Here is a 12,972-nt window from a genome sequence, read left to right as displayed (position 1 = left end):
CATTATTTTTTTTGCCGGAGCGGCGCGCACTATTTCCAAAAATCTCCTATTTTACTCCGAAAATATATTTTTTAGATTATTTGGGACATTCTAAATAAAATAGGTTTCTTGTTATTTTTCAAAAAGGTTAATAGTTTTAAAGTTATAAGCGATTTAAAATCCGAAAATGCGTATTTTCGCATTTTCGAATTTTAAATCGCTTATAACTTTAAAACTATTAACTTTTTTCGAAAAATATCAAAAAACATTTTATTTAGAATGTCCCAAAGAATCGAAAAAAAAAAAGAATGTGTGTGTACTTTGTACGCACGTAAGAAGTTATACTTCTATTATATGATTTCAACGAAAAAATATACTTTCAACAGGTTATTTGTATTTTATTTAAAGATTAAACTAATTTTTACTTACTACTTTCCAAAAATTTTATCAAAACAATACCAAAAATAAAAAACATCAGAAAACACACGGATTTGAACCGGGGACCTCTCTATCTCCGGTCATACGCTCTATCAGTGAGCTATACTCCCTTTGATTTGACAGGTTACAAGATTTCTCATACTGACAAATTTAATAGACCAAGTGAAGTACATATACAAAAATAGTTTAAATATACTTACTATTATTATAAAATATCTTATTCCCGAGGATGACAAATCCAAAGACACAAAAATTATAATAAATATATTTGCTAAAAACACTAATAATATATTCTTTTCACGCACACCTTATTTGCGCTACATTTTTGTTACTGAACGTTTACACCATCAACTTTTTGACAGTAGTTGTTTATTACTTATATGAATTTAATCAAATTAGTTTGATTTTTGTGGAATTAAAGGAATATTTTGCGGTATATCAATATATTAGGTGAATATCGGTAGAAATTTTGATGGTAATCAAATTATGTAAATCAAAGCATTAGGTACATACTATTTTGGTAGATTCATTTTAAATTTTTCAAATCGGTAGGTACCTATGTAATTTTTTATTAGGATACTGAAACATTTACAATTATTACGTACCTGTCGCTTTTAAAAACTATTTAAAAAGTCACTACAATTATAAACTTGCTTTTTTCTCTGCCACCACAACAATAAAAACAAACTTGAAAATGCGTATTTTCGCATTTTTCAGATTTTAAATCGCCTATAACTCGAAAACTATCAATTTTTGAGAAAAATCACAAGATACCTTTTTGTTTAGAATGGCCCATAAAATTTAAAAAATATTTTTCGGGTCAAACAAGGTGAACTTTTGTATTTGTTTAAACAATTTCTGCCCAAAAATTTAAGGGGATATTTTTGAATACAAATCTACAAAGAAACCGAATCAGAACTCGCCGCTAGGCGGCTCGTTTCGTATCCCTTATACTCGCTTCATAATGACCATCATTAAATATACTATTAAAAATGTATAATATACTATTAAAAACCAGTCTCATTTTAACTGGCTTTAATAAAAATCGTTTTTTTGTTCTACAAATATTTAACATACCGTATATGAATTTCGCACCAAATAACATTCTTAATACTATAATTGTTTTATTTTTATTTAATAATACAGTAACAAGTATTTTAAAATTAATCTTTTTTTAACAGACTCTAATAAAAACTTATCTTTTTCGGTGTACGAATATTTAACATTCCGTATATGAATTTGGAACCGAATAACATTCCGCATATGCGTTTGGGACCTCACCGCCTATTGGTTAAAATATGACCGCGTGCTGCAACGAACCAATAGAAAACTCCTAGGTTCCAAATACATATACGGAATGTTTAGATGCTAATGGGGCATGGGAATGAACGAGCAGATATGTTGGCAAAACAAGGCTCAAGAGAAACTTTTGAAGGCCCAGAACTTTTCTGTGGCATCCCTAAAAATACTACAAAAAATAGGTTCAGAAATGGCTGATAAGGAATCATCAAAAGAAATGGAGTCACTCAAGAGCAAATCTAGACTAAAAAAATATTAAGAGTATTGATAAAACTCTCGAACAATTTGATGAACCTCAATAAACGAGAGATCAAAATGGTCACTGAAATGGTGACACTGAAAAGTAAGTAAGAGAAATTTCAAGTTTTTCCCAGAAAAATAATAATACAAATAACTTTTTTACTTTAATATTTTTATTTATTATATACCTATAATCTAATATAAAAGACATTTATATGTGATCACCTTCTGTAGCTATGGTTTGTTTTTAAACCAAGAGGAGTGATTCAAATTTACCGCGCTGTAATGCTTGTTTGTAATTGGTCCAACCGCAGGCAAGTTTACTCCACTGATATAAAATTTTAACACTAATGACATTTATCACATTTTGACACGATTGACATTTCATAGGTTATATCAGCGATTTTTTGTGTTCTGTGTTATTCCTTTAATTTTTAGATTTTTAGTCTGGCTTTATATAAAAAGCAGTTATTTTTAGAACTCTTTACTGACGTATTAATATAATATTTATGGATTACCGTTGAGGGCTGACATGATCAACCAAAAAAGATGTATTTTGTTTTTTTTTTGTAGTGACTTTCTTGGGTGTGAATCTGTCTTTTTAGTTTACTCCTCCTGGTTAAAAAATAAACTATAGAACAGTTGGACTCTTTAAAGAGTAAACTTTGTTTTAAGCTATAAAACATGCTCTCATGACGTGCACATTAGCTACAGAAGGTTCACAGAAGAAATACTATATAAGTAAAGTAGATAATACAGTGGACTCTCTCTATAACGAACACGGATATTACGAGGTTTCGCTTATAACGAGGTACATTAGGTGTCTCATGAAATTCCTATTGGACTGTAACCCTCTATAACGAGGCATATTTGATTATAACGACGAAAACGAAACCGAAGAATATGTTTTTTACCTGTTTTTAGGGGTGTAATGGCTATAAATAAACACCCCAACTGCTTGTATATAAAAATTCCCAACATCTGTGTTATTATCGAGGCAAGTGCTGTAATAAACTCGCCGCCCGTAATAAACTTCTTGTTTATCTATCGACCGATATTGAATATTGTAGGACATTTACAATTTACGATGGCGAAGTCTGCCCTTATTCATGTCGACCATTGACACTTAATAAACTACGTAAGAGGCATCAACCCGTTTCAATATTATTGTTGTCTGATATAACGAGGTCCGCTTATTAACGAGGTAATTAGTCCGCCATTTCAGTTCTCATTATAGAGGGAGTCTACTGTATGTTGCACATACAAAATTGATTACACATTTTACAAATTGTAAGTAGAAAAGTTACATTAACTTATGTGAAAAATGCCTTCATGCTTATAAAGTTCAAAATAAAGACATTGTTTATAAAAAAAAACTGTTCTCTCATCCTCATTGCTCCTTTTGGGACAAAAAATTGTATAAATTTTTTCCAATCAAATGCTTGTGTTTTTTTTGGCATAACATACCGATTATACTGATTACAAACATAAACAAATATGAGTTAATAATCAATAGAACTTGCCATAAGATCGCTGTATTATTAGGAAAAGCTGTGAATTGTCGAAACACTATAGGTTTGTTCCAACTCAATACAAAACCATGCAGTAACCGTTCAACACATGTGCACATTTTATACGTTTCAACTAGATTTGTATGATGCACAGAATGATCCAAAATACGTTCCAACTAGAAAATTGGTGATTTCGGAACCGTTCATGTAAGGTCAAATCTATTCACTAATAATTTTTGAAGAACTGATAGTTCTGACATGAGCAAAACAAACAATTTCCGTTTGTAGGTTATGATTAGATAAATATATATTCTAAAATATCTGAGTTGCTGTAAATCTCGAAGTTTTAACTACTTAAAACTTCGAGATTTACAGCATTTACAGAATTTTATAAAATGAGTGATACTGAAGGCGATAGTGATTTCACCAATGACGAGGGTTACAAGTTATAAGCATTCCAACTGGTATCCAATTCCAAAACTATACAGAACTGGACATGCGCAATTCATCGTTCATGTACCAATACACCTATGATTCAAGAACGCTACAAAACATCAAGTTGGAACAAACCTTATGACAATCATGTTTTGATTGGTGTTGATTTAAGTAAATTAACTGTGAATACCACAGTTATAGGAAATTGATTTAACCTGATTGCTACCAGGGGGTATTTCAGTTTCGTCCTCACAGAACAGAGCTATTTCAATTGCCATTATGTGAAATGCAATCACCAGCTCACTTGTGAGACGCTGGTCTATGGTAAAAATCAAAGTGGCTCATATATATGAGTCGCTTGGTAGCGAACGTGTTAAATAAATGAAGAGAAATGTGTAGCAATGAGTGAGATTAGTCAAAAGTTGAGTGACATTACTCTGGAAATGTTTAGATGTATGCTTTGTAATTGCTCTTAACTCATAGGATCATTGAATCAATCTATCGAATCAGTAAACTATTAAACTAAATTCCCAAAATAACCAAAATTTGTCATTGCTAGATACAACTCATGTAATAGCACCATCACAACTACACAAATGGATGGAAACTAAGCCATTTTGATTAATTATATGATCTTTATCGAATTTATTAACAAAGAGCAATAACAAAACTATCCTAAATATACAAAACAATTAAATTATCAATGTCCAAAAACTATCTTGAATCAATAAAGTGAGAAAACGTTGGTGTTGTTTTATAGTAAAGCCAAACTTGACTTTAAACATAAAACGTAAACGTGTGTGACATAACCTAACCTTTCGTGAAAAAGTTTCAGTTCCATTCTAAAATTTGATTACTTATTTGATTTATAAAAATGTTTAGTCATCTATCATATATAGAAAAGTTATCAACACCTTGGCTGCATTACGAGACAAATAGACCTTGTATTACACTAACGTTTGGCTGAGTGAACTGTGTTGTAATACACTGTGACAAAGGGTCACTACTGGACGCATATGTTTATAAATCTCTAGACGCAGGCAAGGTGCTAAAACATTGTTTTTCATTGTTTATGTAATTGTGAATTTTTCTATTCCACACATTAACCTGGACATTTGGTTATCTAGTTCTTCTGGAGGATCTGAACTTATTGACAACTTCATTAACTGTAAATCGTCCACATCTGATTTGTTCATATTTTCCATTGACTGCTCAACATTTCTCAAGAGCATGGATAATAGTAAGTCCACAACCTACAAAACATAAAATACTATTGTACAATTGAAGAAACAATTCTTAGTTAAGAGAACTATGCAAAAAAGTACACTGTTGACACTGACTCTGCCAGGCAAACGAAAGTTGTTTTGAATAACAAGATCCTATATCTGTACTGATACTGATCTTAAGTAAAAAATATCGATTTTGACTAAGTTTTTTAGTATATTAAAAAAATCGATAAAAAGTAATAGGGCTTTTCATCGATTGTCATTTGTTTTGAGCTTCTGTCAGATGTTGTATAATCTGTGTGTAATATTGGGTGCGTTCGGACGACCACAGCGGCTGGACAGCTGAGCCAGCAGTAGCTGTCAGACGTCACCGCTGGAAGCCAGCCGCTGAGAGATTTACTAAGCTTTCCCTATCACGGCTGGATACAACCACTCAGCCGATTTCTGCTGACCGCCAGCCGCTATGGTCGTCCGAACGCACCCATTACTATACACAGATTATACGACATATGACAGAAGCTTGAAACAAATGACTGTGAATGAAAAGCTCTATAGAAATCGACTGATTTTCATCTCTATTTTGAAATTAACTATTAAATTCGACTAAGCATTGAAATCCAGTCGCTTTTGATTGCTTTTTTATCGATTTTTTTTCCTAATAAAACCTCAATATCGATATTTGTGACTTTTTTGAACTTTTTACTGATCAGTACAGATATATTTCCTCAAATTTTTGGACATAATGAGTTATCAACAAATTAGGAAGAAAAACTGTCAATTTTCGTATTTGAGGCGTATAAATGCAAAACTCGCCTTATGGAATTTATACTCTTCTGAGATAATCAATGTCAAAGTTTCTCACGCATATCTTTTAACGTTGTAAAAAGACAGTTTTGCATATTTCTCTGCACAAAATAGCCGGTAAGGAGACAGTTTTGCAAGTATTTGGTAAGTTTTTCTAAATGTATGTTGGTGAATGAATTTTAAACTAGTCAACTCATATATTTGGTATTTTTGGCAAAAAGCAAGTTTTGCATTTATATGCCTCATTTCATCTCTAACAAAACATGAAGCATTTAAAGCAAATTTGAGAGTAAGAAACTTATATGTCATATAAGGACATTCAAAATGGATGTTTCTATCCTTAATTTGTTACTTAGAAAGTCGCAAAATAAGTCAGAAATTTAAGTTTGTTATGATATTTTTTTAGAAATTAACTAAGAACCTTCATATTACATGGAATGTTGGGTCTTGTGGTGCTTAAAATATGTATGTTCAAAATTTCAAAGCGAACAGTCAAATAGTTTAAAAGCTGTTTTATTTCTTTATTCCAAATTAATTTTTTTTGTAACAACATAAGTCTGAAAATAATGAAGTTACAGTAATATGGGTGCCTTTGGTATTGCTTTGTTCTTCAAAGCAGCTTTGCTAATAACAATTAAGAGGTCAAATTACTTAGTGTTTAAAGAAAATACTTTACAAAGATTCAAAAAGGATTGCTGTCTTTCAAGGGAATCATTCACAAAGCTTAAAAATAGGCACAAAATAATAAGGCTTTGAAACTCAAGGAAGTGATGGTGGAGAAAGGAGCTATTAATTGTATCTCTGGTTCTTGTTTATGGATTTCAACATTTCTTTTTTAATTTGTATGTACATCCAAGAGTCCAGGAAATAAAAAACTAATTGAATAACCTAAATAATTAATTATAACAAAACAAATCATCATCAGCAATGGTGCTACAGCCCTATGAAAGAGCCTCGACCTCCGCAAGTCGATTACACCAGTCAGTCCTATCCATTGCCAACCGTTGCCAGTTTGCTGCACCTATTTTTCTCCCATCCTCATCTACACCATCTTTCCATCTAAGTTTTGGCCTACCCCTATTTCTACTTCCCACAGGTTGTGACATAAGGATTCTTCTAGGAGGGTTGTTATTATGTGATCTTGCTAGATGTCCTGCATATCTTAGTCGTCCTATTCTTATAAGAGATACTACGTCTTTACCACCAAATATATGTTTATATCTGTGGTATACCTCGTAGTTGTATCTCCTCCTCCAAATACCATTTTCACAGATGCTACCGAATATGCCTCTCAGGATCCTTCGTTCAAATATAAGCAGAAGATTTTCATCTGCCTTGGAGATGGTCCATGTCTCCGATCCATATGTCAACACTGGTTGTATAAGGGTTTTGTATATGGTTATTTTTGTTTTTTGGCTTAAGTTTCTGCTTCTCATATGTCTACTCAGTCCAAAATAGCATTTGTTCGCTAGGATTATCCTTCGCTTGATTTCTTCCGTCATGACGTTCTCCTTGGTGATCAGGGAGCCTAAGTATGTGAATTTGTCCATCACTTCAAAGGTAGAGTTATCAACAGAGAATTGGTGACCGATGTTTCTGACTCTATTGTTGGGTGTTGATGCCATCATCTTAGTTTATCCTCGTTTACTGTCAGGCCCATATTTTTTGAGGCATTTGAGAAGGTGGTATACATTTCTTCTAGTTTGCGTGTTGTGCGGGACCACGTCATCGGCATATGCCAAAATTTGGGATGATTTATTAAAAATATTTCCTCTGTTGTCTATTCGGGCATCTCTGACCGCCTTTTCCAGAGCTATGTTGAAGAGGAGACACGCCAGCGCATCTCCCTGTCGCAGCCCAGTATTCGTTTCAAACGCCTGTGATTGTTCGCCCTGTATTTCGACTTTGCAAATGACTTTACGCATTGTAGCCTTAACCAATTTTATCAGTTTGTCGGGGATGTGGAATTCATCCATGGCTTCATACAATTTATTTCTTAGGACACTATCATAGGCCGATTTAAAATCTACGAAAAGATGGTATGTGTCGATATTGAATTCATTGGTTTTTTCCAGTATTTGTCTTAGCACAAAGATCTGGTCTGTTGTTGATCGACCAGGCCTAAAACCACTTTGATATTCTCCAAGAAGCTCCTCTGAATATGCACTTAGGCGACCATATAAGATGCTTGAAAATATTTTGTAAGCTGTATTAAGGAGGGTTATTCCCCTATAGTTTCTACGTTCCAATTGATCACCCTTTTTGTGTAGCGGGCAAACGATTCCAAGACACCACTCTTCCGGGATTTGTTCCGCATTCCAGGCTCTCAGTATTATTTTATATATTTGATTAGTCAGGGTAGCACCTCCATATTTAATAAGTTCCGCGGATATACCATCACTTCCTGGAGATTTATTATTTCTTAGGTGTTTTATTTCATCCCGCACTTCTTGAATTGATGGAGGCTCTAATGGTGTATTGTTGGTTGCTCTTGGGTTCGGTTGATTTGGATCTTCTACTTCGATGGTAAGTAGTTCTTTATAGTATTCCACCCACCTTTTCAATATTTCTTCTTTTGTTCTTCAAAGCAGCTTTGCTAATAACAATTAAGAGGTCTAATTACTTAGTGTTTAAAGAAAATACTTTACAAAGATTCAAAAAGGATTGCTGTCTTTCAAGGGAATCATTCACAAAGCTTCAAAATAGGCACAAAATAATAAGGCTTTGAAACTCGAGGAAGTGATGGTGGAGAAAGGAGCTATTAATTGTATCTCTGGTTCTTGTTTATGGATTTCAACATTTCTTTTTTAATTTGTATGTACATCCAAGAGTCCCGGAAATAAAAAACTAATTGAATAACCTAAATAATTAATTAAAACAAAACAAATACACATTTAAAAGTACTACCGAGTGAATGGAAGATGTTGAGTCCCTTATAATGATCAAAATGAAAAGAAATACCAAATAATAACTTACATCTTTCAATTCCTGCTTTAAGTTGATCATTTCAATGGTCCCATCATTCCAACTCTTCCTCAATATTTGTAACTTACTCAAAGCAAGTTGGAATGGATTACGACCGTGTAAATCTAAACAAGTAACGTCTGCTTTTGCATTGATCAACATGGTTACGATTGAGAAATTGTGAACGCAGGCTGCTAAGTGCAAAGGTGTATTTTGGATGATATCTCTGCTGTTCGGGTTTGCTCCATGCTTTAGTAACAATTCAACAATTTGTGAATATCCCTTGCTCACTGCTACATGTAAAGCACTACGTTTTTCAGAATCTGCACTGTTTGGACTTACACCTCTTTCTAAAAGATCTCTAACTTTGTCGACATTGTTAGTGTTTACAGCATCTATTAGTCTGATTTCTAAAACTGGGCCCAATTTAATTTTAAGCTTTCTAAATTCTTCCCTTTCTATCTGGTTCCGTATTTGTTTTGCCTTTTTAAATTTGACGTTTATTAGGTGATGGGTTCTGGGTTTGTGTCTTTTTTCATCTCTGATTTCACTGTCACTGTGGGACATCTAAAATAACGTTTTAAATATCAGAGTTAAACAAAACTTTTATTTTCAATCAGCAAAATAAGGGCACTCTAATCTAATGTGTCCGTGTTCTTCTTCTTCTTCTTGTAGTTTCATGGCCTCCACCTCTTAGGTACTTTGCCAGTCCTCGTATTTAGCCCTACGTTAGGCGCGTCGTTATTGCTGACAAGTTTAGGCGCGTGGTCTACGATTGTAGACCAATAGTTTTTTGTCGTATAATACCGGATTTTGACAAAATTTACAAATTAGTGGTTAATAACATGTTTATTTATGTTCGCACTTTGATATTAAATATGTTTTGTTCCTTGGCTTTTCTCATTTTGACAGTGGTAAAATTAAAAACGAGGTCATGATTTTTTGGGTCTTTATTCGCAAGTAAATGAAAATGGTCACAAAAGTAAGCTTAATTTAGTAAAAAACACAAATATTTTTTATATTTGAACTTATAGAATGACCAATAGGGATAAATAATAAAGAATAGAACTAAAAAGTAAAAAAAGAGCAAAACTATTAAAGGGCCAAAGTGGCACAATTTTAGTCCGTCAAACATTCAGTGCAAATATCCCCAAAATGATCCTGGAATGCAAATGTGTCACATCTTTGGCATGCCCTTCTTTTTGACATATTGCAAATTCATGCACAAATACAACATCGTCCCACTTAATTTGTTGGAATATTAGGGGAAGGGGGTACGACTTCTTGAACTCCGAGCAGTACGCGAGCTCGTTGTCTAAGTTCTCGTAGCAGGGAAGGCATAGTTGATCCATATTCAATTTGCTGTTTGATTAGTTCCCATGCTAAGTTTTCAATAAAGTCGCTTCTTGAAACATTTTCATTTATGTTATTAGCTTTATATACACAGCAGGCTACATATTAGCTTTATATATACAACTAAAAACTGGAACGCGCTTAGTCGCGTGGTCTACGGTTGTAGACCAGTGCTCTTTGAATAAGGGTAAAAAAATAATGCAAACAGATCGGCGGTGTTTAGCAAACTGAAGAGTAAGTTGGAAGTATTAGTGACAGCTACTAAGCGGGATGGGAGCGTATGTGCAGTTTTATGCAATTGACGACCACTTAAAGGAGAGTGGTCTACGATTGTAGACCACGCGCCTAACGGAGGGTTAGACTAACTGGAAGGGAATCCTCTTTTCAAAGGGTCTGGATTTTTCCATATTCCCTTCTTTAAATTCATTGTGATATGATTTTCAAATAACTATTTTTATTTTATATTTTAATTTGAAATATTGTTAAAAATTGATTGATCTTTCTTAAGGTTTGGTCATTAATATTATGTAAGAGATTTTGTATTGAAATAGGGGTTGGACTTCCTATATTAACTAGTTCCTGATACAGGTCAAATTGATTTGTTTTGTTAATTGGGCATTCAAGTAACATATGAGTTATACTTCCTATCTGTCCACATTCACAAAAAGGAGTATCACTACAATTAATTTTAAACAAATGGTCTGGTGTGTGACAATGGCCCGTTCGCATTCTAATAATAGATGTTAAGTGCCTTCGATCCACAAATGTGAATTTGTGGAACCAAGGGTTTATAGAAAAATCACTTTGGCATTGTTGATACCATTTCCCTTTAGTTTTAAACTGCTTTGTCCATTCAACTTTAAACTCGTTTACAATTTTTTGTTTAATAAAAGGCAAAAAGTCAAATTTATCTATTTTAATGTCTGCAGGAACATTTAAAGTCTTGCCTATATTTGCCAATTTATCAGCCTCTGTATTCCCCTTTACTCCAGTATGGCCTGGAATCCATGCTAAGATTATATTAAATCCTGCTTCCATTGACTCAATAATAAGTCTTTTAGTTAGGTTTACAATATGGTTGTTTGTCCCCCAGGTGGTGTTATGTAATTTTTGGATAGCACTTTTAGCATCTGAAAAAATTATTGCTTCTTTAATATTTTTTTCAATACAAACAGATACTGCCTTGTTAATTGCAATAATTTCTGCAGTGCATATTTGAGTGTGCTCATGTAATCTGGATGCATAGTTATAATTGATTGAAGGTATGTGTACCCCAAAACCTACTGTCCTCGACTTGGGATCTAAAGAACCATCTGTAAATACCCATGTATAATTTCCATATGAAGCTGAAAATTCATTAAGAAATTCCTGATGAGTATAGATTTCCATTTTTTTGTGGGTTGAGAAAATTGTCTGAAATGTTCCCGTAAGATAATTCAGTTCGATCTGAAAGCAGGATTTAATATTCTCCTTATATAGATTAATGAGGTATTTGTCAAAATTATTTTTGATTTCAATCAAATATGGTGGCTCTTGTGATTTCCAAAATCCTTGTGTCCGTGTTTTTCTTCTACCTTTGCTTTTTTGACCAATCTATGTTTTTTGACTTTTGACACTTGTATATACAGACCGAGCGGGTCTCGTAAATTCCACGGCTTCGCGCAATCGTACTTGAGACTGTCGGGTGTTTGGATTCTGTACTCATATTCTGTGTTATGAATTTTTAAAACTTTTCGGGTTTCCTTGTCAAAATACAAAATACTATTAAAATAAACAAAAATGTTGTTGCTAAGTAAAAAAATTCTTCTAATAATTTATTTAATCTGACTCATTTATATTGGCAATTCAGACGTATATTATACATTTTAAAGTAGAAGACTTAGAGTTGCGTTCCTAGGACGACTTTACTAAAAGATAGTTCATTCGATTACATGAAATCAATCCCAACTCAAGAATATCCGTCATAAAAAAATCATAGCATGTGATCTGTCTTTAAAAAGACAAACAAATGCAACGATGACAGTAAAATTCTCGCGTTAGAGATTCCATAGTAAATCACGAGGGAAAACCAGGAAAAAACCTCGTGATACTATCCCGACATCGTAAGTATTTGGTCTTACATTTAATTTACTTTCAAAAAACGAATACCAAATTCTGACTTTAATATGTTTAAATTATAAATAATATTAATAATACATAGATCTACAATAAGTAATACTAAAATATAAAATTTGTACTAACTCGATATGTTATTGACTTACTAATCGTGGTATTTTCTTTCTATTGACTTCCCCTTTCAACATTTTTATTTATTTTTGTTTATTAATAGTATTTTGTATTTTGACAACGAAACCCGATTTGGGCTTCGAAACGTTAATAAAATAATTTTTTCAATTTAATTGTGGCTTATTTCCCACTAAATAGTTAATCATAAAAATGCCACAAGGAAATAGCTTCAGAACAACAATAAAAAAATTATATTAAAATACAATGTTAAAAACTTTAATAATATTAGCAATATTAAAAACTTTAATATATTATATTATAGTATATTATGAATCAGTAGAAACGATTATATTTTATTTAAATTTGGTAAATTATAACTCCACTCGACCAGAGAGAGATATTTATGTATTCTTGTGAGAGATATTTTATGTATTCTTTGACTCGACCAGCAGCGCACGACCACACAACTCTAAACACAAGTACGCAAATACGGTTGC

General features: G+C 32.9%; 1 protein-coding gene across 1 annotated transcript; it reads right to left on the bottom strand.

The window, feature by feature from the left end:
• Window positions 1-2,111: 2,111 nt before the first annotated feature.
• On the bottom strand, window positions 2,112-9,582 carry LOC114329303 (ankyrin repeat domain-containing protein 54). The gene is made up of 2 exons (XM_028278350.2): window positions 8,909-9,582; window positions 2,112-5,155 (listed from the first exon to the last, which is right to left on the bottom strand). Exons 1-2 carry the CDS (start codon window positions 9,461-9,463, stop codon window positions 4,973-4,975), a joined length of 738 nt encoding a protein of 245 aa, XP_028134151.1. The 5' UTR covers window positions 9,464-9,582; the 3' UTR covers window positions 2,112-4,972.
• Between the last annotated feature and the right edge of the window lie 3,390 nt (window positions 9,583-12,972).

This window comes from Diabrotica virgifera, chromosome 7, assembly GCF_917563875.1.
Source record: "Diabrotica virgifera virgifera chromosome 7, PGI_DIABVI_V3a".
Lineage (NCBI taxonomy): Eukaryota > Metazoa > Arthropoda > Insecta > Coleoptera > Chrysomelidae > Diabrotica > Diabrotica virgifera.
Note: the sequence above shows the minus strand (reverse complement) of the source record. Positions and strands in the feature narration are given on the sequence as shown.

Bases quoted from the DNA above. Each gene is read 5' to 3' on its own strand.
- LOC114329303 (XM_028278350.2), bottom strand. From the start codon at position 9,463: ATGTCCCACAGTGACAGTGAAATCAGAGATGAAAAAAGACACAAACCC. The intron at 5,156-8,908 runs GTAAGTTATTAT...TATGTTTTGTAG, and splicing joins TAAAGCAGGAATTGAAAGAT to GTTGTGGACTTACTATTATC.